Genomic DNA, 27108 nt, shown 5'->3' on the forward strand with positions numbered 1-27108 from the left:
CCCTCATGCTCTCTCTCCTGTTTCCCTAAGGGGCACTTTAGTGACAATGGCAGGAGGGGGGCTCTCAAGATTTTGCTATGGGTCCCACAAAATTCTAGTTGCACTCCTAGATATTGAAAAAAAGCATACATGGTGTATGACAGGAGAACAGTGTATTATGGCAATAACTAATATTTTCTATATGTGACTATTCCATACTATATTATATGAATGAGCCTTTTAAATGTACTGTAGTTATTTTGCGATTTTGGAAGAAATGCCATAAACCTATTAAAAACCTGTATAATCCTCAGCGTTGGACTGGTTTGTCATTTTGAGTACTACAGTGTATTACACAGTACGCATGTGAGGCACATGCCTAGGGGTAACACTTGCTGGGAGGGCACAGCCGATCCACATGTTTTTCGACAAGTGCCGGTTTTTCTGACAGTCAGTAAAACATCACTGTCATTGAATAGGTCGATTGCAAATTTGACCTATTTCTGTTGAAAAGTGCCGGTTTTTCCAACTGTTGGAAAAACCGGCACCAATTGAATAGACCCCTATGGGGCATATTTAACAATAACAGCAATCTTGGCCAATTAAATACCATTTCTTATTGCAACATATTGGGACATTCTTTGCAGGTGATTTCTTGCACATGACTTTCATTACTACCTTTCTTGTCAATACAGGAGGGCTGGCACATCATGCCAACCCTAGTCACCTCATTCCCATCCCCAGGACCACCATGCTCTATTCAACCACAGTAGAAGTGTCCCACAAACCTTTACTTTAAAGAAATGTGTTAGTGTGGTATGCCTATTCATCTCCCCCCCTTCATCCTCCATCCTCCATCCTCCCCCTCCTTCATACACTCACCAGGCTGCCTGTAGTATGCCTGTGTTCTCAGATGTTTGCTGCTATAAGCTGCTCAGAGCCAGCATAGAGCAATGGTCCTGCAGTACTCCCTTCTGCCTCTGGGTGTCAGCTGCTTAGATGAGTGTTGTCTTCTACTTGGTGCTCTACTTCCCAGCATATCCATATACATGGGTCTGGCACTGCAGTCCACAAAGTGATGGAGCAGAAGGGGCCAGATCAAGCAAAGCCTGCTAACCTGCACATGCTGAGGGGTGGAGCCACACTTATGCAAGCAAGCTGTGCTGAGTACAGCAGCACTGCACTACTTCTGATTCTGCTTTGATCTGTTTGGCAGTGCTGCTGATTGGCATAAAGTTACCAGCTGCAGGATCTGTTTGGTATCTGCTTCACTCTCTCTTATTTACTAAGCTTTGGATGGAGATAAAACCTACGGAGATAAAGCCCCAGCCAATAGGCTCCTAACTGTCATTTCTCAAACCCAGCCTGCGACATGGCAGTTAGGAGCCGATTGGCTGGGACTTTATCTCCGTCGGATTAATCTCCATCCAAGGCTTAGTAAATAGACCCCTTAGTGGCCTATGCAACAGGCACTGACTAGCCTTTGGCCCTCCAGCTGATATTGAACTACACATCCCAGTATGCCCTCCAACAGTTTTAGCATGGCCAAATAGCAAAATTGTAGCAGGGCTTGCTGGTGTGTGTAGTTCAACAACAGCTGGAAGGCCAAAAGTTCCCCAACCCCGGACTAATGGGTCAGTTTAATGCAGGACTAAAAGTGTTAAATGTGGCTGTAGCCCCAGGTACATGTCACCCTGCCACCTGGCCCAGCCGCCACTGCTTGTCAAAAAGTAAACACTTTGCAGTAATTAGGTGATGACAGTGACTATTATGAGACAATTGATTGTATTTTTTCTCAAGTAGTGTAACTCAGGGATACTTTGCATACAGTGCTACATCATTTCTTGTTAAAATAAAACCAAGAAAAATTTTGTTTGCACCAATTACATTAGCAGACCTTTATATGGCAACTGGCCAATAACAAATATATTTAAGTTAACTTTACTTACTGCCGCTCACTAGACCTAATTGAGTTTTCTCAACATACTGTAAGGTTTTCTTACTCACTCCTTTGGATCTTTGACTTAATTAATGACAATACACATTTTACTAATTTGACTGAAATTTTATTGATTAAAAAAATCATTCAGGGAATAAAGAAACAATCAAGACTTCTCCAAAACATGGGCGATCCAATGAGAATGATATTCCCAGAAAATCATAAATATTGGTTTGCAAATATTCAGAAACAGTTTTCTCCTTTGGAAGCAGATTTGCTTAAATTGGAATCCTGTGACTCTGCAAAATAATATGTAACAATATAAATACATTTAAGAACATACTGTAGAATAGGCATTCCCAACCTCGGTCCTATAGGGACACCAACAATGCAGATTTTAGTGATATCCAGGCTTCAGCACATTTAGTGAAATTAAAATAACTGAGTTACTTACTATTTGAGTCTTCTGTGCTCAAGCATGGATATGGGCCCTCATTCCGAGTTGTTCGCTCGGTAAATTTCATCGCATCGCAGCGATTTTCCGCTTAGTGCGCATGCGCAATGTCCGCACTGCGACTGCGCCAAGTAAATTTGCTATGAAGATAGGATTTTTACTCACGGCTTTTTCTTCGCTCCGGCGATCGTAGTGTGATTGACAGGAAATGGGTGTTACTGGGCGGAAACACGGCGTTTTATGGGCGTGTGGATAAAAACGCTACCGTTTCCGGAAAAAACGCGGGAGTGGCTGGAGAAACGGAGAAGTGTCTGGGCGAACGCTGGGTGTGTTTGTGACGTCAAACCAGGAACGACAAGCACTGAACTGATCGCAGATGCCGAGTAAGTCTGAAGCTACTCTGAAACTGCTACGAGGTGTGTAATCGCAATATTGCGAATACATCGTTCGCAATTTTAAGAAGCTAAGATTCACTCCCAGTAGGCGGCGGCTTAGCGTGTGCAATACTGCTAAAATCGCCTTGCGAGCGAACAACTCGGAATGAGGGCCATCACTAATACCTGGACTGTTAATGTGCCTTGAGGACAGAGGTTGGGAATGCCTGTTGCAGAACCTTGAATGCATCAGTAAGTTACCACATAAAGTAGGGTGGCCATAATATCCCTTTAATCTGGGATACCTATGATTTACACAGGTTCTGTGGCTAGCTAAACTCTAGCCTGAATTTCACCTGTGTAGCCAGCCACAAAAGCTGTGTAAATCATATGTGTCCCAGATTAAAGGGATATTATGGTCACCCTACATATAGGGGATTACTTAGGTTTGTTAGCAAAGCAAAAAAGTTAACAATTGGGCAAAACCATATTGCACTGAAGGTGAGGCAGATGTAATATGTGCAGAGAGATTTAGATTTGGGTGTGTTATATTGTTTCTGTGCATATCAAATACTGGTTGCTTAATTTCTACACTGCAATTTAGATTTCAGTTTGAACACACCTCACCCAAATCTAAATCTCTCTGCACATGTTTCATCTGCCCCACTTGCAGTGCAACATGGTTTTGCCGAATTGTAACTTTTTTGGTTTACTAACAAACAAAAAAACAAACAAACAAGACTGCCTTATAATGATAGATGACATTGGTCTACAGGGAGGGGGCATGGCTAAAGTGACGTAAATTATGTCATTTTAGCCCCACCCTCTCCCTACGGACTTGCGAATCACAGAATTTTTCTGAAGGCTCCCGAAGTTCCCTGCAGCATCTCCTCTCTGGGCTTCTCCAGGAGAGAAGAAATTAAATGTCAGTAAGTATGGTTATATATAACCACAAGTGCCACATATGCTAAACGGGTGGTATTCATGTGACCGCCGGTCAGCTGACCGACAGTCACATGACCTCCTCCGTGAGCCCGACGGCTCACTATCCCGATGGTCGGCATGCCGACCAACAGGGACTATTTCCACTCGTGGGTGTCCCCGACACCCATAGAGTGGGAATAGAACCCGTGGCGACCGCAGGTCGCCACAGAGCCCGCAGCGTGGCGAGCGCAGCGTGGCGAGCGCAGCGAGCCCGCAAGGGGCTTGCTGCACTCGCCCCTCCCCACCGGGATCCCGGCATCGGTATGCTGCCGGGATCCCAGCGTCGGTAAGGTGACCGGCGGTCAGGAGACCGCCGGTCACCAGTACTACACCCATGCTAAACAGCTCTGCATACTGTAGATAACTAGTAGAGTTCTATTTTAAGTATATATTCATAGTGTATCCAGGCAATACCTATATCCATGTACTTTTTCTGTATAACTAATATCTATAGGATTTACACTGAGGATAACTGCATGTGTTTGATTGATCCTTGGATTACATATATCTCATTGTCAGTTCACTTTTATGGGGCAATTTGTGTCTGGATCATTTGTGATCATTTGTGTGATATTATACTACAGGTGAACAACAAACCAACGTGCAATTACCAGCTTGTGCCATATGTGTAACATGTATTACAACAATTTGAATACAATGTTTAAGAATTATATTATATATAGTTCATGATGACTTATATGAATGATTTGTCTTGAGAATGCAGACACCTCATTGTCATTACATGTCTGTGAAGCAATTTATATATCTGCATTTTTGGCATGACCTTGTCACTTACTGTAGTTATGTTTTGCACCATATGCATTACCTGCATAAAAATACAATACTGCAGGACATACTAGCCTACTCTCCCACAAGTTGCAGGAGACAAAAAAAAAATTTGAACAGTCCCCTACAGAGGACACCTACAGAGGAGTAGCGGCATCTCCAGCTCCCCACCTGCTTCCTATTGAAGTGGGCAGGATAAGAAGATAGACAGGAGAATCCTGCTGCTGAATGAATGGGACGGGGATAAAAGATCCACCCCCTACCCACAAACTGCAGCATTTAGTGGGAGCAGCCTACGGATGTGCAGTCTGGCTTTGCCCCCCGCAGTGGCTAGATGTGTCTCATCTCCAGGCTACTCCTAGGGATGAGATTTTTAATGTAGACAAGTATGCTACAGCATCACAGTCTATAAATGACACACACTGCATAAATTCTGTCCTAGTCTCTCAGAGATCTAATACACTAAATCTGACTGCTGTCCATAACAAATTAGGTGAATTATCACAAATTTTTCTGCAAAAAGTTACAGATGAACTCATCATCTATCTACTACCAGTGCAGAACATGGGAGTGTGTGTGTGGGGGGTAGTGTTAGAGGGGCATGTACCCCAGCTGCAGGATTTAAGGGGGTGCTGAGGCTATGGTTGTTATGAAGCCTGTTGTCTGAGCTTTGCGTTTGGGCCTGTCTCCCCAGCATCAAGTGCTCACCTCAGACTATAGTGATCCTGACTTCAAGGGGCTTTTGCTAAATATCTCTCAGTACCTCTGCACCAGGCCACCTCCAGCTGCATCAAGTGCCATTCCCTTAAGAATTATGGCACCATTTGTGGAGGAAAAAACATTAGACATGCCCACTTTGATGAGGGACATGCTCCCCAGTAATAGCCAGGATCTCATCTCTCAGGGCAGCAAGTGACACAGCGCAGCCCACCCTACTGGCAAGAGCTCTGCAGGCAGTGAAGGATCCCTAGTGGGTAGTGCTTGAAATAGATTGAGGCGGACTTCCTCAAAGATGTCCACCTTCTCGGACTGCAGCATCAGAGGCCTCTTGTAGGACACCGTTTCATCAGCCAGGTAGGGGGCGTGTGCTCCAACACCCGGATAGTTTTAAAGGCATATATTAAAAAAGAAGCACAAGTGTGTTTACTCACTGCAATCACTGGAAGCTCTCTGGAGCAAACATATCACATGAGACTGCATATGGGGGTATAATATGAATGCTTGTTTATACAATACCACTTATAAATGTGCTAAAATAAATGAAATTAATTGCATTGGTGAAAATCTGAACCCACATTGCATACATGAATTCATTTTTTTTTCCGTTTCATCTTATCTATTTAATTAAAAAATATGATGTATATTATACATTATTTATACAATATACATTTCTTTGATTATTATTATATACTGTTTTTCAATAAATGCATCATTATGAGGTCTTTTTAATTTACACCTACAATTAAGTATGGGGGGAGCCAAATTACTGCCTTACCCCAGGGGACATAAATCCTAGTTTTGGCCCTGTTACAATTGATATTACTACAATTAGATTCATTTTATAGAGCACATTTGTCTATTTTGATGTAAACTTATGTCCTTTTATTTAACCTACAGTATTTTTAGAAATTTTAATCATTAAACTATTAAAATCTAAGTATTATTATTTGTCTAAAAGAGTGTCCCCACAATGATGAGAGTAGCTTTGTCTTCTAATCTGTGACTAATGATTTGGTTTTGCATATGTGTTAAAAAAACATCACAGTGATGCTGCACACCATACTGACATAATATATGGATGAACACAAATGTCTTGATATATGTAAAATGCACAAACTGCACCTGGAACAGAAATATATCATAATAAAATGGTAGACATTTGTTTGTTTGTTTGCAATTTTTTAATTCTTTATTAGGAACTCTATAGAATTGATTTTAAGATATTGTATATTTTTTATTGTTTGCTTCCTAAGTATATTACACAAGGGTAAGGGTGCCTATAGTAAGAGCTATGCAGTTAGACGTGTGCTTGCTTTTGTAAAGTGCATGTGCAGGACTGCAGGTTTGTCAGTGTAATAAATTGAGCCCTGTTCAGTGAATTAAAGGTAAATCACTTGGCAATATGACTTCAATTATACAATAATACAAAAAGAGTTACTGCCAGTGACAGCATTGTTCTTACTGGTGATAGTTTTGCATGGGGAATCCTATGTAATACATAATCATACATATTCACCATATCAGAATGATGATAACAATCAATGTTTTGGTAAATCTATCTCTAAGCTGGTACATGCATGACCACATATACTGCCCCCATAACTGTAAGCTAACCTTTATGATTGGGGGCCACTAATGTCAAGACAACAATGTAATGCAACGTTGACCTGGTGACATGTTTTGGGTAAATTGCAGTGAATAAATAAAGTAGACATATAGGTATGACCAAACGCTTGATCAACTCAGCACTCCAGCAGTAAAGGAACATGTTCATATACCCATCCCATTATAATTATATCTGTGACTCACTTACTATTTACCGACTGGATTTCAAAGTGAAATTCCAAGACCTAGAAGACCTCCATCCTTCTATGGAATAAACATAAAAATATTCTAAGCAACGTAAAAAAAATATATACAATGGTATCACAAAGTGGTTTTCCATTTCATCAGGCTTTATAGAGAGTGTACATCCATGAGAGTCTAAACCATATTTTCTTGGATTATTTTTTTTCTGTAACTAAAATTTAAGAACAATAAGAAAGTGGGTATAATATTGCCTTTATTTATACCAAATCCATGTCTGAGAGGTATGCAACATTTGCTATAGTCCCCTAAAATCATATTGTATGCAACCATTGGGCACTAATGCATGCAAACGATAAAACATGTATAACCAGAAGCCAGCTATGGAGTTACAGCTATCAGATTATTCCTAAATGATCAGATTCATGTGCAGCCAACACATATGGTAATAGTGGTCTCTGATGGCAACAAAGAATACATTGTGTTAGGACAGATCTAGACTTACATATGGGGAATATATGTCACTTTTTTTCCCTGATATCATTTTTATTAATTAACATTTTCACTACTATTTGGGACATTTCCAAAACCACTTTACATTAGTACAGGTTGAGTATTCCATATCCAAATATTCCGAAATACGGAATATACCGAAATACGGACGTTTTTGAACGAGAGTGAGATAGTGAAACCTTTGTTTTTTGATGACTCAATGCACACAAACTTTGTTTAATACACAAAGTTATTAAAAATATTGTATTAAATGACCTTCAGGCTGTGTGTATAAGGTGTATATGAAACATAAATGAATTGTGTGAATGTAGACACACTTTGTTTAATGCACAAAGTTATAAAAAATATTGGCTAAAATTGCCTTCAGGCTGTGTGTATAAGGTGTATATGTAACATAAATACAGTTTGTGCTTAGATTTAGGTCCCATCACCATGATATCTCATTATGGTATGCAATTATTCCAAAATATGGAAAAATCCAATATCTAAAATACGTATGGACCCAAGCATTTTGGATAAGGGATACTCAACCTGTAACACATTTTATTTTGCTAAAGTCAGGTATTTCTGTCTGTATATTGTTCACTGCTATTCATATTACATGTTTAAAATCACTAACAAATACATTTCTATTTTACTGTATATAGTATTTCACTCTTACCTTGTTACAAAGAATGGGGTTTAAAATGCCTCCTAAAAGAGTTCCCACTGTGTCTATCAAAGTTTTCTGAAATAAAATGATCCTATAAGTTTTGCTGAAAAATACATTGTGCAAAATAAATTTACTGTATAAACTAAATTATCCACACCATGCTTCCAAAATGGTAATCTGTAATTTCTCCAATATATGTGTTATGGAAACAAATCTCTGTCCTTTTGCACAATCCAAGGTTAGTTTTAGTATTTAGATTTTTGGTAACTTTTTGTTTGGGGGAGGGGTGGTGGTTACCTATTTACAGCAGCACTTAATAAAAGATACATTTTATGTAGTTTATGGGTCTATACATATTCTGGTAATGGGTGTGTGAAAGTGAAATCATTTTGGCAAAAGTGTTACAGATATCTAATCACATCTGATATCTATTTTTAATTTCTGCGTTTTAGTGTTTTAGATCTTAGTATTTTTATAATATACTGTTCATGAGGTGTTTTGAAATTATCTAATCTCTGGCACAATCTGTAACATATTAATCCCAATGTAAATGAATGTTAATTTTTAATCATTATGAGATATTATTAGCTATGGCATAAATTATATTACAATATATAATAAAGAGGACTATTGCTTCATATAGAAAAACTAAAACCCTTCCTACAGTACATAAAATAATATGTTTATTAAATTGCCTGGTTACTAAATACTAACATCCAGAGATAACATTTCCACTGTTAATGTGGTATTCACAATGATAGTGTAACTCAGGGGTAGGCAACCTGTGCACTCCAGCTGCTGTGGAACTACACATCCCAGCATACCCTGCTACTATTTTGATGTTAGGGCATGCTGGTATGTGTAACTGGAGTACAACAGGTTGCCTATGCCTGGTGTACATCACTAACTGATTTGTAAGTGTAACTGTAATTGGCCCAACTTGCAAATATTATTTTAAATTTGTAAATGTAACCATAATAAATGCACTAGACTGCTGCAATCTTAGGAACTCCATATTTAATAAGACATAATACAAAAAATAACTGACACCATACAGTATTCACGGCTGGTAGTCATGTGACCGCCGGTCGGCTGACCGACAGTCACATGACCTCCTCCGTGAGCCCGACGGCTCACTATCCCGATGGTCGGCATGCCGACCAACAGGGACTATTTCCACTCGTGGGAGTCCACGACACCCATAGAGTGGGAATAGAACCTGTGGCGACCGCAGGTCGCCACAGAGCCCGCAGCGTGGCGAGCGCAGCGAGCCCGCAAGTGGCTTGCTGCACTCACCCCTCCCCGCCGGGATCCCGGCGTCGGTATGCTGCCGGGATCCCGGCGTCGGTAAGGTGACTGGTGGTCAGGAGACTGCCGGTCACCCGTACTACACCCAGTATTCACAAATGTTGAAATTGAATAAAATTGGATGTACAGTTGTCAGTGACCACTTCTAAGATTTATTTTTTAATTTTGATAACATTAGTCTCTAAAATTAGAGAATCCTGTATTTTAAAAATGTGGTATTAAAAGAATTTACAATACTGAGTACAGTTCTGAGAAGTTGCCTCAAAAATTAAGTGTTAAGACCATAACAACAGTTTGCATTTCAAATATTATGTAATTAAAACTTTATAGAGTTATACTGTATCACCAAAAGATTATGTACTTTATTTACATTTATATAGCACACATACAGTATTCCGCAGCACTTACCAACAAAGGATCCAACTTCTTTTCCACAACACCATTAAGTAAGCCTATAGCTTGACCAGACAGACCAGCCTGAACAAATTATATTGTTTCAGTTATACAGTGCAGTAAATCATATTGCAGGCACAGCACATATAGAATCTCAGAAATGTTAAATATGCTCCACATATGTCTTAGGTTTTTCATTAATGCGTTAAAACTAATATTTCTATACTTTATTCCTGCTTAAAAAATGGTCTCAGAAGATATATATTGAACATCAGGGTCATTAGCAAAAAACAGAATATTGTGATAGCATTCAATGCATGAACTGGCAGCTTTTTCAAGATATTGAAAAACCACCAAGTACTGAGCAGTGAAACGCATTGATGTACCTACCTATAGCCACCCACTGGATTGTGCAACTTACCTAAAGAGTCTGAACCAGCTTTCAGATTTGGTAGAGGAAGCAATAGCTTGCTGTGGATTATATGAATTGGACATCCTTGCTTGGATCTCACCATCAGATGACACCACATTCAACTGAGGATTCTATATCTATATTCGGCCCCGGAAGTAGACACAGGTACAGGCACATGCCATGACTTTAAACTAATTATCTATATACAGATGTGGCCATGCTCATCTAACTGCAATGTGGCATGCTGCATCGTGTGCCAGGCTGCAACTATTCACAGTCAGCAATTGCTTCAGCTATATCTGTATATGGACAGCCTTATGGGTGAGATATCTGCTCATATTATTGATATATTAACTTTTGTTGTAATTGTATTTTTTAGTTTATGTTATTCTTATTTTTTTATATTAAACATAATATTATCTTCATCCAAATAATATGCACTTGTTTATAACTATTTAATATTCTGTATAGAGCACTACTTTTCTTGTTGTCCTCTCTCAGTGCCTGCCTGCCTGCTTGTGTGTGGCTGGAGCAAAACAGCAGCCTCGGGGTAGATGAGAATTAAGGGATCCATTGACTGAGAGCCATGACAATTGCACTCTCAGCCAATCATTGATCAGATTAATGATTTTAATCGGCCTTTGAAATTGACACCCAAATACAAAAACCATGAGATCTGATACAGAGAGGATGACCTTTTGCATTGTTTTCAGAACCAAGTCTGGCAGGGAATTTTGAGTCCCGGCCTTGATCCACTCAGATTGGGTAAGTTTGGGTGGTCTCTGATCTCTTAGAATCTAGCCTGCTCATCTCTACTTTATATACATGCATTTGTATATACCAAATCAGGGGATTGAAGAAGCATAGTTAAGTATAATTCTATATTTTAACTTACATCACTTAATGCTATCCAAAATTAACAATTTAGCCTTAAATTGTCCTTATATTTCCATCAGTGTTATTAATTGTAGTTGTAAGGCCACATAAAATGTAGTATCCAGGTGGTGGAAATCGATTCCAAAGAGCACTTGATATGGAACATGGAATGTCCTGTTTCTGCATTGGAGCATGTAGATGGCCCATCCAGTGCACTGCAATGTGTTTACCTAGACTCCGCTCTCAGGAGATGCCTTGAAGAGCAGCTAGTTTTTCAGGGATTTGATTTGCAAGTGTTTGTTGAATATACATTTGAATTTTTTTTTTTTTTGCATCCTTAATGGAGGTGAGTCTCATGTACAGTAATTAACTCATTCAATAAGAAAGATGAGTGGAATTAATTGTTCATACAGTATGTGTACAAAAAAAAGCTCAACATTTGTATTTCAGCATAACACACACAAGAAGACTCAGTTCTGGCTGGATATAGGAATGTGTTTGGATCAATGCATGTGTAACTTGGTGACAGCATGTTCTAGGGGCATAGCAATTTTACATATCAAAACTAAGATTTATCAGAATAGCTTACCGTGTTGAAAGACTCAGTCACACAGCCAGCAGTGGTCTTGAAAATAGAAAACATTAATGTAAGTCTTTAACATGTTGCGTGCATCAATGTTGTCAACAGATTATAAAGTGTAGAAGCATTGTTAAAGCAGATTCACTAAGACGTTATTATACCCAGACTGAATACCAGTGGACGTAGTGTAATTCTTGATGAGAAATAGCGCAATAGAGTGCTGTTATCATAGAGCTTTGCCCCACTAACTTCAGAGGTTACTTTATTGTTGTCATTTAAAAAGAAATGGATTCCATTTGTAATCCATCATCAGTTCCCAGGATGTTAATTGCCAAAAAAGGAAATGTAACACTGTTGTTTAGTTTTTGTATAATAATACCACAGTGTTTGTGACATTGGGTAAACCATTCATTTTAATTATCAATTTTGATTTGTAATTTCTAGTTGTTGTAGGAGGCATGTATCAGTTTTAGACCATCTAGAATGTCCTACATCTAGATAATAACTCATTAGATCAGAGTTACTCAGTCCCATTGACAAGTTCATGTTTTCAATTTTTTCTTAGTTATATATGTTTAAAAACATTATTTTTTTCAAAAAGTGCCTCTTCCTTTTCCCCTAACAGACCTTAAAGTAATCTGTGTGTCCCTTCAATAAATGAAAATAAAAGCAACATCACCATCATATATTGCACTTAGAAAAATGTGCTACATATCAGCTAAACTGACTACTGGATTTATTCAGCATTAAATATATCCAACTTAAATGTATGATATATATGAGCATCAATAGCAAAAGAAAAGTTTAAAAAAAAATACACTTATGATAAATTTTTATCTGTTCACAATAAGGTCAATTATTATCATGAAATTCATTATGCAGAATTATTGGTCTACAGCAGTGTCCAAGCTGTGGCCACTGCACTACATTTACCTGATTTTAGCCTAATAACCATTGTCTTTTGCCATTAAATATACAGGGCCTGATATAGAGGTGGACACTATTTGCATTGCTGCAGCATCTTTGGATGCAGCAGCTATGTGAAAATATGCTATAGGCACAGGAGGCATCTGAAATAAAAGACATCTTCTGCCGGCAATTCAGATCCAAGTGCTGCATCCAATGACACAGTATTGCATCACCATCGGGACCTTTGGTCGCAGTCATGGCCCATCTGAGTTAGTCTAAGCTTATTCAGAATGTGCGATGAAGCTCCTCTGCCGGGACAATGAAATCTGCATAAGACTATTCAGACCCTGACCTCGGCACACACTGCGAAACTGATTCAAGATGTCTCCATTTTGAAAAATGGTTCCCATCACATTGCCCACACGCAAACATGTCTGATATGCTGTGGCTTTGGATAACTATGATAGATCTCGCAGACAGTGATTCACACAGTCACACATCTTAAAACATTGGATTTATGGTAAACCATCAGATTTGCATACAACTCTGAATCATTAACATAGTCAACAAAAGACTCTTTTAACAGAAAAAACCCATCCATCCATCCATCAATCTATCCATCCATCCAGGTCCTTCTCAGCAGTTATTTATTCTCACCCAAACAGCTGAATCTGAGCATGGACTACTGTAGGCAAAGGCTGTCTGTAGCCATAAGTACAGTATACTAACAAGGGGAACAAAAGGATGTGCTGAGTTACATCTTGTTGCGGCATTTGGGCCTCTTTAACACTACTGAATTCCAAGGTGGAGATATGGATGGCTAAATAACAACTGAGAAGGTCCCACAATGTTGCCATTCATTTTATGTATAGCAATATTATTCATTGTGATTGCTGCTGATTTTACTTTTGTTACATTTTTATTTATTATAGATACATTTTTATGCTCATCTCTTATTTTATATGCTTGGTAACACTATTGGTCTAACAGTGCAGAAATATATGTTGATAGCTCCATAAGCTATGCATGTTAGCAATTGGAAGTGCAAATTTCCAGTCCTGTTTCACCCATTTAAAGATCATACATATATATACATATATACACACACACATATATATATATATATATACATATATGCTTTAGCTGGAGGATACCTTTAATAACATTGGGCTTAATTCAGAGTTGATCGCAGCAGCAAATTTGTTAGCAGTTGGGTAAAACCATGTGCACTGCAGGCTGTGCAGATATAACATGTCCAGAGAGAGTTAGATTTGGGTGGGATGTGTTCAAACTGAAATCTACATTGCAGTGTAAAAATAAAGCAGCCAGTATTTACCCTTCACAGAAACAAAATAACCCACCCAAATCTAGCTCTCTCTGCAAATGTTATATCTGCCACACCTGCAGTGCACATCGTTTTGCCCATCTGCTAACAAATTTGCTGCTGCGATCAACTCTGAATTACCATTATTGTTGTTTTTAGCAACACCTTCACAGAATTTTTTGTGGAATATATCTTAAACCATCCACTGAGTAAGAAACAATAGTTTTGTTTTTTGGTCTACTAATTTGGCCTTACAGACCTGAGTGGAATTATTTGTGCAAAATTGACAGAAGTAAGGGCCTAATTCAGACCTGGTCACACGCAGGCAGTTTTTTGCACTGCTGCGACCAGGTAATCACTGCTTACAGGGGAGGGGGTAGGCGCATCGCTGGGGTGTGAACAGCTGTGCAGAGAGCTCCACAAACAAAAGTTTGTGCAGTTTCTGCACAGCCCAGGACTTACTCAGCTGCTGCGACGATCCAGGCCGCTGGTGTCGTCAAGAACCCTCCTCCTGAACGGGTGGACACGCCTTCTTTTTTTCTGTTACTCCCTGGAAACCATGAGTTGCCGCCCAGGAACACCTTCTGCCTTTCAATCTTCTTTCGATCGCCCCTTCAATCGCTTTCGTCATAGAAACCATTGCTGTCCTACGCATTGCGTCCCTCACGCATGCGCTGTTCAGACCCGATCGCACGGCTGCAAAAAATGCAGCATGCTCTTGGATCTGAATGACCCCCTATGCCTCTAGCTTTTACCAAGCACTCCTATCTTTTATGAAAAACAATATTTTTATCTATATATGCTGCCAGATTTTCCTGCTGTATTATTTTAATCTTTAGTATTTATACAAATCTATAATCCAATTATGGCCAGTTTTATCCACCCCTGAAGAAGTCCGTCTGGCTGAAACTTACACTTTTATGTAAATAAATGAATAATTCCTTAAGATCTAATTGTATTACTGTTGGGTGAAGAATATTGTTAAAAGGGTATATCCATTCTTATTGTTATAATTATTATTTTAAGATCTAATAGGATCATCCTGTCATGGGATTTTGGTTACCTATCTTACACTAGCGCCCGCTGTCACTACACTCTTTATCTACCATTTTGGTCCTAGCTAACAAGGGACTGTACTGGAGGTGCAGCTTGAAGTCATTGGCGCAAGATAAAGGCATTGTTTGTGTTATATAATCACATGCTTGTGGCAGCACTCCCCAAACAAACAATAACTGTCCTGGTGCCCTACTTGGTAACTCTTTACACAAGGCACATATATATATATATATATACTAAAGGGAATCCCACACTCTCACCCAACCAAGCAGCAGCTGGGGTGCCAATTCAAAGCCCTACCCTCAGCAGGGGGCCAGACCCATAGTACAGTGCAGTGTTTTCCATCTAGGTGGAAAGGATAGCACCCACCAAATTTTTGCAAATAGTTCAAATACAGGTGGTTTATGGAGATATATGGTTCCAGAAAAAAAACTGGCGAGTGCTCTCCTTTCCACCAAGGAAAAACACTGCAGTATATATATATATATATATATATATATATATATATATAGATATAATCATTTCCGCAGCTAGCTTTGTTTGTTTTTAAACACTGCATTAACTTTTGTTAACACATAGGAGTCAAATTGCTATATGCTATACAGCCACATAAGGCTGCATATAAAGACATGAGTCCAGGGGGAGATCGGTCTGTCAGGTGGGCATGATAAGATGCCATTGCTAGTATTACAATAGCAACTTACCACCTTGCACTTTATTGAATTGACCTCATATCCTTCGTCCGTATCAAACTTTGTAGTTTAAAAAAATGCATTGCACCTACTGTGTTTACTGATATAATATAGAGTAGCTGCTTATCATACAATCTGAAAAGTCTACTGAGAATTAAAGAAAATACTGTATAAATCTGTGATAAATAAATGTAATAAAATTCTTACCAAGACGTTTCCTAGGATTTCAATTTTAGAGCTGGATTTCTTAAACTGTTTCAACAAAATATTTTTTTTTTATAAAAATCAAAGACTCAGAAAGGATGTTAATACATCAATGTTACATAATTTCATGAGATGCAAGTAATATTATTCTCAGGTAACAATATAAAGCATAATGCATACTGTAGTACTGCTAATCATACAGAAATAAGCTGCTGCTATTCTTTTTACAGTAGATGAACTAATTGGGTTGAGGGTTACAATGAGAAGTGATTGACTGCTGTCATATGCATGCTTATGCTTGTAATACTATACAGGTGTTTTTAATGTTAACATTTAGGGGGAATTCAATTAGAGGCAAAAAATTCAAAATTCAAAATGTTTGCCAATTTTTTTTTCCAGGAAATCCGATTTGGTTGCTCAAAAATAAATACATTTTCTTACAAAAACACACAGGTTCAGTGAAACCTATGTGAGTTCACCAGCCACAGCCCAGTTTTCACTCCTGAGGCTGGTGAAACGAAATCCATGATAAGCTGCAGCTTGCACAGGCTTATTGGGGCTAAATGGATATCCCCCATCAAAACAATCAATGATAGCGAGTAATTGAATTTCCCCCTTAATATGATTCTTTGATTTGGCAAAGCTAGTTATAGAGGACTCACAAGAGAGTGAGATGGCAAAAGAGCTAGAGGGGATGTTTGCACAAGTGAACACTTATTTACAGGTGAATTTATGCTACATTACTAAAATAATATAACTACTGTAAAAAAATATATGACTTTAATTCTTATTTCAGTGAATACATTTTGGTACATAGATTAAAGACTTGTGTCACATCTGCTCGGGATGCAGTCAAGATGCCACCGGCCGGAATCCCAACGGTCGAAATACCGACGCCGGAATCCCGACCACCACAATCCCGACATTCTCCCTCCGTGGGTGTCCACGACACCCATAGAGGGAGAATATAATAGTGTGCCGAGTGTAGCGAGGCACCGTGTCCGCAGCGTGGCGAGCGAAGTGAGCCCCGGAAGGGGCTGCGTTCCGCTCACCACCCCTGTCGGGATTGTGTGGTCGGGATTCCGGCGTCGGGATTTCAACCACCGGGATTCCGGCCGGCGGCATTTAGTACTGATCCCATCTCATCTTATTGCAGTCTGAAACCTAATCTTACCTTTCAAATATTTTCCTAAATTTGTTTTTTTTAACGATAAAAAAAGATAATGTCATTAGCAACTCCGCAGAGTGCTTTACCTAGTGTGGAGCAATGGACGGGCAAGCAGAGGTTGGGGTGGTAATCCTCAATGCTGAATCTGCCAGATGCTGCTCCTCCATATCAGTGACTGCCTGTTAGAGTGGTGGTGCACTGTGGCATCACAATCCTAGCATACAGTACAGAGCCGTAACTACATGTGTACCAGGTGTGCCTGGCACACAGCACAGTCGTCCTGAGGGAGCAACGGCCAGCATTCTGTGTCAGTGGCTTTTAATGACTCAAATTGATCCATTACAAGCTGCCTGTCCTGTGTGCGCTGCGCTGGAGGAGAATAGGAGAGGAGCAGCTCCGGATGTAGGGGAGGAGGAGGAGGGAGGGGGACTGGAGCTGCAATTAATAGTGGTGCCACTGCAGCTGTCCCTCTCCTTCGGCATTGGCTGGCCGGCGCTGCTGTGAATGCTGGGATGTGCTTCCCTCATCCCAGCATTAACAGCGGCAGCGGCCAGCCAATCCGGAACGAGAGGGACAGATGCAGTGGCACCACCACCAATTACACTGCGCTGCTGCAGCTCAGGAGTTCATCTCCCTCCTCCTTCTCCCCTGCCCAGGATCTGCCTGACTGCATGTACCGATGAGCCTGAGCCAGCGGGGAGAGATAGTATCTATCTATCTATCTATCTATCTATCTATCTATCTATCTATCTATCTATCTGTCCTTCTGTCTGTCTGTCCATCTATTTATCTTTCTATCTATCTATCTATCTATCTATCTATCTATCTATCTATCTATCTATCTATCTGTCTGTCTGTCTGTCTGTCTGTCTGTCTGTCTAACTGTCTGTCTATCTCTCTATCTATTCTGTCTACCATAATGTGTAAAAAGGGGATGCTGTCTGCCGTAATGTGTAAAAAGGGGATGCTGTCTGCCGTAATGTGTAAAAAGGGGATGCTGTCTGCCGTAATGTGTAAAAAAGGGGGACTGGCTGCCGTAATGTGTAAAAATGGGGACTGGCTGCCAAAATTTGTAAAAAGGGGGACTGACTGCCGTAATGTGTAAAAGGGGCTCTACCTAGTCTAGTGGCGCTACTGTGCGGCGTAATTTGAATAATGGTGACTACTGTGCACCGTAGTATGAATTGGTATTATTTTGTGACCACACCCCTTCCCCATGAAGCCACACCCCCAAATATTTTGCACACACCTATGACGCGCACTGCCCCTATGGCGTGGACTGCCCCTATTTTACATAAGGTGGAGGGAGCACCAATGCCGTTTCTTGCACACAGCGCTAAACTGCCTAGTTACGGCACTGATACAGTATATCAGACTGGAGGGGCAACAGCTAGAAGTGTTTAAGATGACTTATTTGTCCAGTGAGGTTCTGCGGTGTCCACCTCTTTGTTGGTCTCCTCTGCCTAGTTTCTTGCAGCCTACCATTGTGCGCATATGCAATGGCAGCCTGCACATGCACACAGTGCTAACTCCCGTTGGTGATACAGCAAAGCCTGGGAAGCCTTCCCTGAAACTGTAAAGGATTTTCTGGGTCCCTAATGCTGTCAATAGGGATCATACTGCTAGCTCTAATGATGGCATAAGTGGTACAGTCACAAAGAGCCTTAAGGTTAGCCAAATACAGAACTGCATGGAAGTCATAACCTGTTTAGTAAGTGCTAAAGGGGTTATCACTCATTCTTAAAATGATCCCTATATGAGTGACATGATGGCTGATATTTAGTAATGTTGGTGCTCTTGCCTTAGTTCTTCTATTCAGAGTGCTACCAGCATCTATAATATTGGCCGACAGCAGCTCCACTCTGTCTCCTACATGGATGGGTAACAGGTACAACACGCTATAGGACCCAGAAATCTTCCAATCTCTGTTGATACCATCCAGCATCCTGTCACACAGCATTGTGATTGTTGGAGCTCAGACAAAGGGAGGAAATGGAGTGTTGTAACTATAAGGCAATAGGCGTAGGGGATGGGCACTGCATTGCTCACTAGGCCACCAAGGATTGGACTGGATTGTCAACTAGCCCACATGACACTGCTGGACACATGGGGTGAAAAAGGGGATTCTGGTAGAAACATTAAAAATTTAAATGAATTAACAGGTGTGGGTGAAAATGTGGTAATAGGGAGGGATTTATGGTGATATTTTAATTATGCAAGTGATATGCTGAGAAGTCCAACTTTCCAAATCTATCTCATGCACAGAAATACAATACCTGGTTCAATAAAAGTATGACCTGTAACTGATCTGTAAACATGGATGCAATTGCACCTATACAGATGCGCTGCATAACTCTTGCTCTACATAAATGGCCATAATAAATGTAGAGTATGGAACATTTACAATATATTCTCTAAGTAACATAACCATTGTCCAAGCAAAAATTAAAGCAGCTTTCTCTGAAGTATATAGAAAAAATTAAGACACTTTTATTTTTACTGAAGTCATCTTGTTAAATAATGTTTAAATATATTTATCATGTGAAATATTATGATAAAAAGAAACAGTCTTACTTACGCCACATAATGCGTTCTTGATATTGTCAGTAACTTTTGGAATACCTTTCTAAAAGATTAAAAATGAAAAATAACTGAGGCCTTTGGTTATGAAGTGCAGATTATACAATTGAAAGATGTTATATTTATACTTCAATTAATCAATAAACAGAACAAATATCTAACGTGTACCAGAGAATATGATACAACAAGCAACTAATATATGTTATTGGCTGCTTGCTTGCTGCTATTTCCTTTATATAAAAGCAGACCTACTGTGCATTCAGCAATAACCTTCTGAAGGTGAGTCTCCCCTTAGTAAAAAACACTTATAACTAGCACTCCACCCATAGGGGCTGCATACATAGTCTGCAGGCTGTTTTTCCTAACAAGTTATATGCTAAGAATTTAATTTACATTTACAGGGCTTGGAAGCTGCAAGTATATGGTAATCCTGCAATGACATGGATATATAAAGTTGTGTTGCAGGAGAGAGATACTGCTCACTGGGACATATTCATCATCACTTAATTTCTACAAAAGTAGGTGAAAACAAATATTTTCAGAGCATGACTGTGGGAGCATTTGCCATCTACAGATGGCGAGTGCTCCTGCAACCCTGCTGTTTACCTATTGGAAGCAGCCCTGGCTTGCAAAGGGAGATCTTTCTGGATCCCTCCAATTCTGCCACCGGGCGCACTAGTGCTAATCCTGACAAATTTTTCCACAGCAATGAAAGTAGCAGTGAAAAACTTTGTGGAGACAGATGATTTTTGCGTCAGCTGTCTCCGTGCCAGAGCAATGATGAATTGCTCTGGCGCTCACTGTGAGTCAGAATGTTAATTTTCAGAGGGGCCTGATAATTAGCATGATGAATATGCCCCCATGTCCCAGAAATCAGGGGATCTGCTCTTTTTACTCCTTAGTTTTAATTTAAATAATTCCAATCCCTTAAATTTAAATCTTGCTTTTGCATGTGGGTATACAGTATAAGTAGACACATTCAGGGACTGTCTATACTGTATAAACCAAATTATGTTCTCCAAATAGTGTAAATTAACAAATATGATAGTTTTTCCTAGATGCCCCAATAGATATGTTTTACTGAAATACTTGTGTACACAAACAAGTCTTCATTTCTTTACTTGTAAATCACAATACAAACCTTAATGAGATATTTAGTAGTAGGATACCTTATAATCAGCTGCTTTTATTAGTACATTTATTTGAATTTAGGCATGGATTATAATATGTAACAGTTATTTATTCAAATGTTCTAAACAAATATTACATATGGGCCCAATGTAATAGGGTGCGAGTTTTATATGCTGGAAAACAAGCTCCTTCTCACACATTAAAAGATTCAAGTTTGTCCCAAAACTTGGCCCATGTAATAGCCGGGAATCTGCGCGTTCAAGACTATTGCAAAGTGTTAGTGCATGTGGCTTTTTCTCTATGTAACTAGCACCTTGAACTGCGAATTTGATTATAATGTGCGAGTTTGACAGAAGCATACGCAGACCGGTGACATCTGTGCTGGTAAAAGTTAATAAAGAGTTTAATAGAACACGACGTATTGTCCCCCCCAAAGAATAACCAACCCCCGGACTCTCTGAGCTGGTCCTGGTATAAAATATACATGGGAATAGTATTGATAGTTCTGAGTATTATACAGCAGTGTAAGTAACCTATTTGTTCATACTCCAAATCATTATTTTATGTCATTACAATGTAATGTCTTACTTTAAAATACTGTAATACAGACAACACAACGGGCTGGATGTTATGCTGCACGAGTTCGTCGTCCATTGGGGATCCCGTCTGACTTTTTTTAAAGGGGCAATCACATACAAGGCAAAACCGTGCTTTGTAAGTAAATGCCCTTTTAAAAAAAGTCAAGTGTTCGGCCAGCATCCTGCATGGTCATTGAACTTGGGTGGCATTACATCCGGCCCAATATATCCATACCTGTAGTAGATCTTGCACACATGGTGTGTTCAGGGCAGTTACCTGTATGTGAAATATATTCATTTACATGTTTAAATAAACTGTACTGCATATACAAATAATGAATATTTACACACACTCAGTCTTCACCATCTACCTGCCCAGATTGTCCCCAGTGAGAATGGTCACAGCAGCAGAGGATGAGCTGATCTTGTGGGACACATGTCACCTTGTGTGACTGTGATGATAAGACTGCATATAACATAGTAAAGCAGATGTCCCCAGCCCCTCTTTCACAGGGGACTTACCCAGACCAGGTAATCTGAGACCCCTTTAGAAGCCGTGTGGCTGGCATCCACGTGGTTGGCCAGGTAATAATAATAGCTGACTATGATGATACGTAATTCACTATACCACCATCAGTGCTGCAGAGTCCCATCAGATCAATACTGCTGTGATGAGAAGAATGCACTGACACAATACTTGGTAACTGCACTCTCTAACTTGGGTTATTGTTACCGATATCCCCATCATATATAAGACTAATTGACTACAGGCCATTTATCAGGAAATAACAAAGATTTTCTCCATCAGAATTGTCTTAAACATACATTATCTGGCCTGGGGATATTCTTCATGAGTACAGGTCCCACATAGCCATAATCCAGCTCTGGGGCCAGGCACAAGCATAGTGATGACAGATGAGGGAAGGTATAAGTACAGAGGGGAAAGACCAGATAAAATGAGACAAAGTCCAGAAGTAAAATCTAGCAGAAATGACATATTATAGGAAGCCTAGTTAGTAGACAGGAGAGAAATCTACAGGCAGGTAAATGTGTAACCCAACATGAGGAAAACCAGCTATGAGAAGATATATCTACAGTAGAACCAGGAGTGAATACAATGAGAATACTATGTGCACATTAATATGGCAAAGTCTCCAACTGTGCTAAATCTGCAGGACATATGTTTTAGTTTTGGTCCATAAGTCTCAATGTACAATTACACCCTGCCTATTAAATGTATTCTACTAGTAATGAGAAAATGATTTTACTCTTGCTTTCTGAATGCAAGTAAAAAACAGTTATATCATATAAGAAAAGAAAGAAATGAAACTGAATTATACAGCAACAGAAGGTCTTTAGCGTTTCTATAATGAGTACAATGTGTATGGTGCACACGGGCCCCTGGGTCCAGGGGGCCCACACCATACACACTGCTCCCATATTTTAATACCTACATCTCCAGAGTTCTGTATCGAGCGCTGCAGCCACGGTGAAAATCACAGCCAAAGTGGCCACCACACATGTGCAGTAGTGAAATTGGTCTCTGTAACATGGTGGGCGCCATGTTTCCGGAGACCTGTGCATGCGCAGTAGACTCTGGCACAATGCCGGAGACTACTGCACCATGCAGAGGAGGGGGCCCACCCAGAGTCTGCACAGGGGCTCCCTCCTCTGTAGAAACACCCCTGTCTTTAACAATTCATAAGTATTAAAACAAAGCTGTATTATGCTACAACATAATTGTCTCCCAAGTCCCAGACCCATATGGCCATAAATCCAAGCCAATCTGTGCAGACATTTACACAGTACCACTGAGATGCTACATTCTGCAGTGCTTCCAAGTAACTACTGTATTTCTTGTGTCCTTCACACATCCCACACTATATACCCTTTATGTATGGACGATTGCACAGTTTCACACATAGTCATGCTCAAAGTAAATACATATTTCTCTTGTATTCTGTGTGTATGCCAAACTAAAACATACCATTTTACTGACATGTGCATCTTGTACACAGTGTACATTTATAGATTTTAAAGGGGAGTATATAAAATGAATCTCTATATTCAATACACTAACAGGTCCTGCATAGCTCGGTAGCTCAGCCATCCTTATAGTGATAAAAAATAGTTTTATTTAGTACACTGTCTGGTGTACTGATTGGATGGCTGAGTCACCCACCAGCATTATCACATCACTGCAGTAATTGCTGTTTACCTTGGAGAAAGTGTGAATTGCACCAGCAGGGGTGATTTACTAGGGAAAACAAAGTCCCAAATATTGAACACTATTGATCCCAGGGCCAAACGGCCCATCTGGCACTTCTGGCAAATGCCAGGAGGGCCAATGGTCTGGTCCCTCATAGAGAGAACCGGGAAGGCCGTGCACTGCACAGCTTCCAGCTCTCTAACTGTCTCCTCTCAATGCCCACAATGTTTGTCTCTTTTAAATATGGGGGCATGCCATGAGTCCATGCCCCCCGACACACAGCATGCCTCCATGAGCCATTCCCACACTCCCTGCGACGTGTGCACGCCTCTGTGTCATGCACACATGTGCCTTTGGCAAGAGTGCACAAATGCCGTGGCTGAAAACGAGCCCCAGTCCATCCCTGATTGATCCTATCACTTGTGTGAAAAAGATTGACCCTTAAAATATAGGGAATGAAGTAGATAATTCAATAAATAAAGGCTGTAATAGTGTAGCATTGTTATAATGAAAATATTATCTTACCACTTTGCAAAGAAGTTTCAATACACCCCCAAGGTTAAGGCCCCCCTAGAACATATGCAGAAGACAAAACATTCAGCATAAAGCAAAAACTCTAAACAAAGTGAAAAGGTATTTTAAAAATTAAGAAAACATCCAGTATGAAGGAACTACTGTGCATTTATTTTCATTAACTGTTGTATATTTCCCTTACTACAAAATACAGGTTAAGTAAAATCTGCATAGACATGCTTCTGTAAATTGTGATTTACGCAAACCATTATTAGAACTGGAGATACATCTATCCAAAGTGATCGAATACATTTCCCCAATGTTTCTATTTGCATTTACTATAAAAAGAGCCTCTTATTTTAATAGTATGAGTGGTTTAGGAGAATGTCTTATGTTTTGGTTATATATGCACTGAATGTTATACAGGTTGAGTATCCCATATCCAAATATTCCGAAATACAGAATATTCCGAAATACGGACTTTTTTGAGTGAGACTGAGATATTGAAACCTTTGTTTTTTGATGGCTCAGTGTACACAAACTTTGTTTAATACTCAAAGTTATTAAAAATATTGTATTAAATGAACTTCCGACTGTGTGTATAAGGTGTATATGAAACATAAATGAATTCTGTGAATGTACACACACTTTGTTTAATGCACAAATTTATAAAAAATATTGGCTAAAATGACCTTCAGGCTGTGTGTATAAGGTGTATATGAAACATAAATGCATTCTGTGCTTAGATTTAGGTCCCATCACCATAATATCTCGTTATGGTATGCAATTATTCCAAAATACAGAAAAATCCGATATCCAAAATTCCTCTGGTCCAAAGCATTTTGGATAAGGGATACTCAACCTGTAGTTATTTTATCACTTGGTAAGTTTACGTGTTATTTATTTATTTATTTATTTATTAACAGTTTCTTATATAGTGCAGCATATTCCGTTGCGCTTTACAATTAGAACAGCAGTAATAGAACAAAACTGGGTAAAAACAGACAGACATAGAGGTAGGAAGGCCCTGATCGCAAGCTTACAATCTATAGGGATACACAAGGATAGATGCTATCTATAGCATAATGATCCACCAGATTGCTAGGTTCTTAATGGGTTGTATGATGATACCCCGCAATGTTGGCCAAGTGTCAGGAGGGTGTGAGAGTAAAGAAAGACATAATATGTGATATATATATACTGTACAGAGAGGATGTAATTAGATAGGGAAGCACTGAAGATTATGTGGGTGGGTCTGGAAATTGATAGGCTTGTCTGAAGAGGTGAGTTTTCAGGGAACGTTTAAAGGTTTGGAGACTAGAGGCGAGTCTTATTGTGCGTGGGAGGGCATTCCATAGAGTGGGTGAGACCCGGATAAAGTCCTGTAATTTTGAGTGTGAACAAGTAATGCGTGTGGATGAGAGACGTAGATCTTGTGCAGAGCAGAGAGGTCGATTAGGGAGAGGATTGTATAGGATTGTTAGATCTAGTGCACTTATTGCCATCAGGGGAAGGTTGAGCAATAATATGACTAATATCCATAGTTACTAGGAATGCCTAGTTCAGGTTCTAGATTACTGAATGCTCTGTAGTGCTCACACTGCTACCATGCACTGTAAGTCCATCTTGGAGTATAGACAGGCCCGGCGCTACCTGCTCAGCGAAGGGATGCAGTGCAGGGAGGCGCTGAGATGGTTAGGCGCTTCCCCTGCTCTGCATCCCTTCCCTTCTGCGCCGTCCAGTCCCCCCTCCTGCTGCTGCTGCTGCCAGTGCTGTGTCTGTCACTGTTTGACAGGCACTGGCAGCGGGCACCTGCAGCATGAAAAGCCTCCTCCCTCCCCTCACCTCACCTGTGCTGTGTGACAGCGCCGAGTACGGGACATAAGGGGGCGGAGCTACATGGGACGGAAGGGGCGTGGCTAAACGGGACAAAAGGGGGCAGAGCTACACGGACCAGGCTGCTGTACAGAGGGAGACTGGCTTAGGTAAGTGTAGGGTGAGAGAGAAGTGTGTGTGTGTGTGTGTGTGTGTGTGTGTGTGTATGGTGGGTGTGTATGGGTGTGTATATATGTGTGAATTGTGTGTGTGTGTGTGTGGGGGCACTACGTATAATGACACTACTACTGGGGGGGCATTACATGTAAGAATGCTACTACTACTGGGGGGGCATTACGTATAAGGATGCTACTACTACTGGGGGGGGCATTATGTATAAGGACGCTACTACTACTGTGGGGGGCATTACGTATAAGGACGCTACTACTACTGGGGGTGGCATTACGTATAAGGACGCTATTACTACAGGGGTGCACTACATATAAGGACGCTACTACTACTGGGGGTGCATTACATATAAGGACGATACTACTACTGGGATGCACTACGTATAAGGACGCTACTAGTACTGGGGGGGCATTACGTATAAGGATGCTATTACTACAGGGGGGACATTACATGTAGCAACGCTACTACTGGGTGGGCCATTACGTGTAAGGACGCTACTACTACAGGGGCTGGGGGCATTACGTATAAGGACGATACTACTACTGGGGTGCACTACGTATAAGGACACTACTACTACTGGGGGGGGCATTATGTATAAGGACGATACTACTACTGGGGTGCACTACGTATAAGGATGCTACTACTACTGGGGGGGGCATTACGTATAAGGACGATACTACTACTTGGGGGCATTATGTATAAGGACGCTACTATTACTGGGAGGGCATTACGTATAACAATGCTACTACTGGGGGGAGGGCATTACGTATAAGGATGCTACTACTGCGCGGAGCATTATGTATAAGGACGGTACTACTACTGGGGGCGCATTACGTATAAGAACGCTACTACTACTGGGAGGGCATTACATATAAGGACGCTACTACTACTGGGGGGACATTACGTATAAGGACGCTACTACTACTGGGGGTGCACTACGTAAAAGGACGCTACTACTACTGGG

At 40.3% G+C, this 27108-nt stretch overlaps 1 protein-coding gene across 1 annotated transcript in view; it reads right to left on the reverse strand.

The window, feature by feature from the left end:
- Nucleotides 1-2109: 2109 nt before the first annotated feature.
- Nucleotides 2110-27108, reverse strand: part of LOC134956793 (uncharacterized) — a 36964-nt gene continuing 11965 nt past the window's right edge. The window contains exons 7-15 of the mRNA XM_063938742.1: nucleotides 24153-24197; nucleotides 21654-21695; nucleotides 19708-19755; nucleotides 15965-16009; nucleotides 11786-11821; nucleotides 9924-9992; nucleotides 8217-8282; nucleotides 7050-7105; nucleotides 2110-2217 (exon numbers count right to left, since the gene is read on the reverse strand). Coding sequence (XP_063794812.1) covers nucleotides 7067-7105; nucleotides 8217-8282; nucleotides 9924-9992; nucleotides 11786-11821; nucleotides 15965-16009; nucleotides 19708-19755; nucleotides 21654-21695; nucleotides 24153-24197 — 390 coding nt within the window. The 3' untranslated portion in view covers nucleotides 2110-2217; nucleotides 7050-7066. The remainder of the gene's footprint in view (nucleotides 2218-7049; nucleotides 7106-8216; nucleotides 8283-9923; nucleotides 9993-11785; nucleotides 11822-15964; nucleotides 16010-19707; nucleotides 19756-21653; nucleotides 21696-24152; nucleotides 24198-27108) is intronic.

This window comes from Pseudophryne corroboree, chromosome 9 (genome assembly GCF_028390025.1).
Source record: "Pseudophryne corroboree isolate aPseCor3 chromosome 9, aPseCor3.hap2, whole genome shotgun sequence".
NCBI classification, from domain to species: Eukaryota; Metazoa; Chordata; class Amphibia; order Anura; family Myobatrachidae; genus Pseudophryne; species Pseudophryne corroboree.